The sequence below is a fragment of the Pinus tabuliformis genome, chromosome 5_2 (genome assembly GCF_031772625.1).
Source record: "Pinus tabuliformis cultivar Carrire ecotype Pingquan chromosome 5_2, CPIR1, whole genome shotgun sequence".
Lineage (NCBI taxonomy): Eukaryota > Viridiplantae > Streptophyta > Pinopsida > Pinales > Pinaceae > Pinus > Pinus tabuliformis.
This window is the reverse complement of record NC_142306.1, coordinates 283,772,947-283,779,266: the sequence shown is the minus strand read 5'-3', so window position 1 is coordinate 283,779,266 and position 6,320 is coordinate 283,772,947. Positions and strand designations below refer to the sequence as shown.

Genomic DNA, 6,320 nt, shown 5'->3' with positions numbered 1-6,320 from the left:
TTTTATTATAATTCTACCCAAACAATGGAGATGCTGACAAACAGAGGCCATATTTTTATATGTCGAAGAGCAATGCTACTTGATACTCACCGAGCAGGTCTGACCCAAAATTTCATCTCTTTAGTATCTAGTAAGGAGGCTTGTAAGGTCCCTTAACACAACAGAGCTGCCAAAAATAAATTCTATAGTTTCTTTTATTTGCAAACAACGAGGACATTTTCTACTCGTCCAACATGCCATCCCAAATGTTAGATATTTTTACTATCGGTAGTGAGCAGACTTGTAAGGTCCCCCCATAGGAACATTGATATACTCTGCCTGATCAGGAGAAAGCTTTGTTGGCTTGCAACCCAACTTGGGCAAGTACAGAGCAGCCACCTTCTCATATAGATGCTTAGGCAACACATAGACCTTCTTCTCATACTTCCCTGATTTCTTCTTGTTCCAGAGCTTTACCTGAGCAATGAATTGCAATAAAAAGTAGAGATTATGCACCATCTATAGAACATACACCTATGTAGCAATGGATCATATGCAACAATATAATCAAGGGATTGGTATGCCTAAGAAATCTAATATGTAAAAGCAATGGTTGCAAGGCATTAGAAATATTTACCTGGTTTGCAAAGGAGAAAGACATGACAAAAATTAAGTGGCTAGTTACGCAACCTAAGTTCATCAGTCGTCCCTCTGCAAGAACAATGATGCCACTGTTGGTGTCAGGGAACACCCACCTATCAGTCTGAGGCTTGATGGTAATCTTCTTAACACGAGGGAGAGTTTCAAGGCCTTTCATATCAATCTTGTTTTCAAAGTGATCGATGTTACAAAGAATGAAATTGATCTTAATTTTCCTCATGTGGTCTACCACGATGATGTCCTTGTTGCCAGTGGTTGTCAGAACGATATCAACAATGCTAAATACATCCTCAAGGGTGAGAACAAGAAGGCCTTCCATAAGGGCTGGAAGGGCACATATAGGATCAATATTTGTAATAATGACCCTAGCTCCAGCGAATTTCAAGGCTGCAACACAACCCTTTCCAACATCTCGAAACCCATAAACAACAGTAACCTTACCAACAATCATGACATCTGTGGCTCTCATTAGACCATTTGGGAGAGAGTTCCTACATCCATACAAGTTGTCAAACTACAAAAGAAGAAAGAGAATCAGAATCAACAGAAGATACATCTCAAATAGAAAAATTTTGAAGAAAAAAAGATCTGAGAAATTTGGCCCTAGATCTATAATTCACAATAATTCAAAACTTCGATACAAGTCCAATAAGATTTCAAAACCTTAGCTAATATTAACCCATCATAACCAGATAATTGAATATATGTAAAGGTCCTTCACTTTAAATATGAAGTTGCTTCTACACCCACCATGAACTCACATTGATTCAGCACCCCGAAAAGTGAATTTTTTTTAAGGTAGTGGAAACTAGTGAATCATAAAATGTAATGTAATGCAATCTAACTATACCAAAAGCCTCATGATGTGATCTTAATGATACCGAAGAATCAAGGAAACTAACAAGAGAAGTGCAACTCATAACATCATGAATGAGACCAAAAATTCCCCAAGACCATATCAGATCCAACATCAGGAAGCTGGTATCAGATGATTAAGATTAGCATTAAGACTAAGATAACTCCTAATGATCTAGACAAATATAAGATAATACTGTCAAAACTGATAAATAGCGGTCTGAAATTTATCGTATTATACTATAAATTTGTATATCACTTTGATGATGAGATCCTTACTACTTTAAAACAACCACAAAACTCATTTCTAGAACCAAAAAGACAACATATAATCAAGATTACACATCTCAAACACCTTGAAAAGATCTAAACAACAACAAACCCACCAGAAATTTGTTAGTTCAAAAGAAATGAGGAGAAATTTCAAATCCAAACCACAACACCTGGACAAGATCCTAATTCAAAGCACCATGAGAAGATCTCAAAAATCACGCATCAACCTGAAAACATCTATTAAAAAAAAACAAGCGACAAAGAAATGTGGCAAGAATCCAAATCCAAATCACAACATATAAGTAATATCCCATTTCAAAAACTCTAGATGAGATCTAAACATCCCCAACACGCCCACCGGAAAACATCTACTAAAAAATAGCGAAACATTTATGAAAAGGCATAGAGAGCATGGCTATGACATTAATTGGTGAAATTAGAAACTTCTATGACATGCATGACCCACTCCACCATATGTTGCATGAGTTTTAATGTAATGGGGCTAGCTACAGGGAATGAGGATTTATAGCAAATAACAATGGATCATACGCAACAATATAATCAAGCGATTGGTATGCCTGAGCAATCTAGTATGTACAAGAAATGGTTGCAGGTAATTAGAAATATTTACCTGGTTGCAGGGCATTAGAAATATTTATGTGGTTTGTAAAGGAATTTCTATTGCCATGCAACACACATCCCACACCCTTTTTCTTTGGCAGTTCAAGTCTCCTTGACCTCTCTTTGCTAGAGCCATCACCCATGACAACCAAAACCAAACCACTTTGTCTAGTTGCATATTAGTATCAGAACCCCAACTAAAATAAAATGAATTTTGGAAACTTAAAACAGAAATAGTATTAGGTTCGTTAGCAAACCGACTATAAAATTTCATTGGGAATGGTGCAGATGTTACCTTGCCAAACATATGGAACCTATGAGGGAGAAGCTGTCTGGAAACCCTACAGAAAACAATGCGAATGAACCTCGTCCAGCATGGATCGGGCAGCTAGTTACCGTGACCAAGCTCAAGAAAACCTTCACCGTCGGATGGGCATCTGCATCCTCGACCGTTGATGAGATCCAACTCCCAAGATAAATATAGGTGTAAGGATTAGAAAAGGTCTCCATAAGTTTCCAGTGCGTGAACTCACTATGGGGTAATGTCTCTAAGAATATGATAAAAATTCACTTTACTTCATTCAATCCAAAACCGTCAAGGTAAGTTAACTATGGTAATCGTTAGTAAATTATATATTACAGAGCAATGGAACACATCAAATATTTCATAAATATAAACACAGAACATAGATAAAACAAGAGAGACACAGATATACGTGGTTCACCCAGTTTGGGCTACGTCCACGGAGAAACAGCCAGTCCTTCGTTTTATATTATCCAACAAAATGAAGAGATACAACCTAGAATATATCTGTTGTAACTCCCTCTTTGCTCTCACACAATCTGCTCTCTCTTTCTCATTCAGAGATAGATCCACATAGATGCAATACAATTCCCTCATATATAGTGAGGGGTTGTCTTCTAGGGAAAAAAACCCTAAATTAAACATAACCTCTACCGTCAGATCTGTGCCTAATGAACGACCTATATTGACTATGAAATTACAACATTTTACAAGGTAATTTTACATCTCTTTTTAGGTTCGGGGGTGCTGCCCCTAATCCCCCATCAAGGGGGGGGCTCTTGTACATTTTATGGGAGGCGATGCCACCACATTACGAACTGGGTTCCAATTTGGTGATACCTCTAAATAGAGAAGATAATCAGGCTCCACACCCAACAACAATCATTTTATGGGAAGATAAACTCTTGTTCATTTTCCTGTTAAAGGGAAACCTCCCAATGAGCTAATGCTAAAATACAATCACTATACTTAACAAATCCAATAAGGGTGACTCAAATATTATTCATTTATAAAACCTAAATTTTAACCACTGTTTGTGCCTATTCTAATGAATAGGCCATCTTACATTTATCACATGAAAACTAACTAGTATGAGTTATTTAGTAATAACTAACATAACAGATTTTGTATACATTACATTAAATGACCACCATAATTATAATATTATTAACCATTATGTACCCCATTACGTCACTAGGGGGGATCCCACCATTTCATCCCCTTTTAAACACACTTCTCTCAATTTTTATATCTATCATGTATCTCCATAAGCCAACTTCCTATGTATGGTAATTGCCCCAAACCCTAAGAGTGAAGTAGTCCAAGAAGTGTGTCCATAAAGGGATCATACGTAAACCAAGGTCCCATGTACAAGTACTACACTCCACACTAAGATTGAAGTCATCCAAGCAATGCATCCAAAAATCCAACTATCAAGTATAAATGTTTCTTTCAATGTTGACAATGAAGTCATCCAAGAAAGGATTACATAATCTTATATCCTACGTACAATTTCCATGTTGAGTACTAACTAATCACACATGAAATTGAGGAATAGACATGAGGATTTTGTTAAATATTATCACCATGGTCATATAGATCGAAACACATTTCCATCAAGATACTATGTCATCCATAACCAAAATATCATCCACATAGATACAAAAGGTTAGTTATTGATATGGAGTTATGTACTCTATGGTATGTACAAGTATTATTACACCAAAATGTCATGACTAATCATCAGCGGACTTATTTTACCAAGGTCCCTTAATATTGTGGTAAAAACTTAGTGGGAAGAATTGAAGTGGAAGTTCAAAGTTTAATATGTCTTACTGTGACTAGGTTAGGTAGGAGTCACCATCTGAGATCCTAATAGCAATATCAACATATTTTTACCAAAAAACTATCTCTTTCACCAGGTTTCTCTGTTGAGGCCCTAAATTTCATTGAGGCATCGTTACATTGCTTAGAAGAACATAATATGCCATCCTCAAAATCCTCCACCTCCTCAAGTTAAAAAATAATATTAGGGGAAGGAAAAATTACTTTGAATCCTAACACACCAATAGGATTTTTTCTACTTTTTTTTATCAAGAAATATAATTCTATTAATGAAACAAGACGACTATGTAATCAACAAATGTTAACGCTCAAAATAGTTTTGTGAAATTTTTTCATCACCTAAGGAGAACATATAGATGAAGGAGATACTAAAGATGAGGCTCCCATAATAGGTACAACTTAACCTCCACCCATTAATATCCCATTCTAGTAGTTCGAGTTAATTTGATTGTCCCTCTTTAATGCATTCATCACTACAACACATGAACTCTTGAAGCCTAATATTTTCACATACTGAAAAGGCTTGGTTGATCCAATCCCTCTACTCTAGTACTTCTCACATGGATACGTTGTCAATATATTGTGTGTAAACTTAAGATTATTTTTGATCACATTTTTAGTATCATGATTTAAATATTCCCATCCATTCTCTACTTTATTTTTGTATAAACATTAGAAGGAGACATGAAAACTTGACTTACTAGTGACGTGACTTCTAAATAGTCCACAACATCATAAGATGATCTATAGAAACATCACTAAAATTCAACCCATATTAAATAGTTACCAATTTAATAATTCATTATATAGTTTAATATACATTATTTTCTAAATAAACCATGGTTGATAATAATTATGTTAACGATAACAAAAAATGTTATATAATAGAATATGTTTGTGTGTTTTTTCGTTAGCAAAAACAAAGTTGATGTTATTTCTATTCGATTTGAAAAAAAATACACATAGTATATACTGATAGCATTCACAAGGAATTGAGGTCATTATATTCTTGTTACAAATTTTTATCTCAATATTTAAAATTCAAGCAAAAAAATTAAGAAGCCCAGAACTCTTTATAAAATTGACTGTAAGCACCTATTATTTTAAATATTTATAATTAAATTATACCATGATAAAAGTTTAATTACTTTCAATAAGGAAATCATGTACTCTATCGTCACGTAGAATATAGTACTCTCGCAAAGGTCTATGAAGATATGACATTCTATTCACTCAAGATTGATTGTTGGAAAAAATATTTGGAGTTATACTCTTCACCTAGCCATAGACCTTATTTCTCCATATATTTCAAAAACAAGTCACGCATGAGCCATCAATCCATTACTATGTTGTCTCTTCTTCGCCTTGTCCTCAATTACACAAGCAAAAGTGATGTCATCTTCTCCTTCTTCTCCCTCCTTATATAGAATACATCGATGGTAAGGAACCCAACCCCTATGGTCCACCTATCATTATATAATTATTCCTATGTCTTCACATTTTCAATTCACATAAACCTACATTATATATTATTCTTCCTTTGTCTTCAATTTTGTAATAATCAATATAATAATTAATTAGTAAAATTTATACTTGTCACAAATTTCAAATTTATGAATGGAATGTCAAGAAAAGGTATCATGTAGATATTGAACATTGCATGTCCTAAATCAATATAGAATTTTCATATCTTTAAAAATTTAACCACCAATAGATGCACCAATGCTCATTTTACACATACCAAACAATATTTTATAACGATATCAAAATGCGAGATTAACAC

The 6,320-nt window shown here is 34.4% G+C and overlaps 1 protein-coding gene across 1 annotated transcript; it reads right to left on the bottom strand.

Moving 5' to 3' along the window:
* Window positions 1–261: 261 nt before the first annotated feature.
* Window positions 262–2,898, bottom strand: LOC149158625 (adenosylhomocysteinase-like). Its single transcript, XM_089434051.1, has 4 exons — window positions 2,684–2,898; window positions 2,474–2,585; window positions 616–1,153; window positions 262–467 (listed from the first exon to the last, which is right to left on the bottom strand). The coding sequence occupies exons 1-4, from the start codon at window positions 2,896–2,898 to the stop codon at window positions 262–264; spliced, it is 1,071 nt and encodes a 356-aa protein (XP_089290177.1).
* Window positions 2,899–6,320: the final 3,422 nt, after the last annotated feature.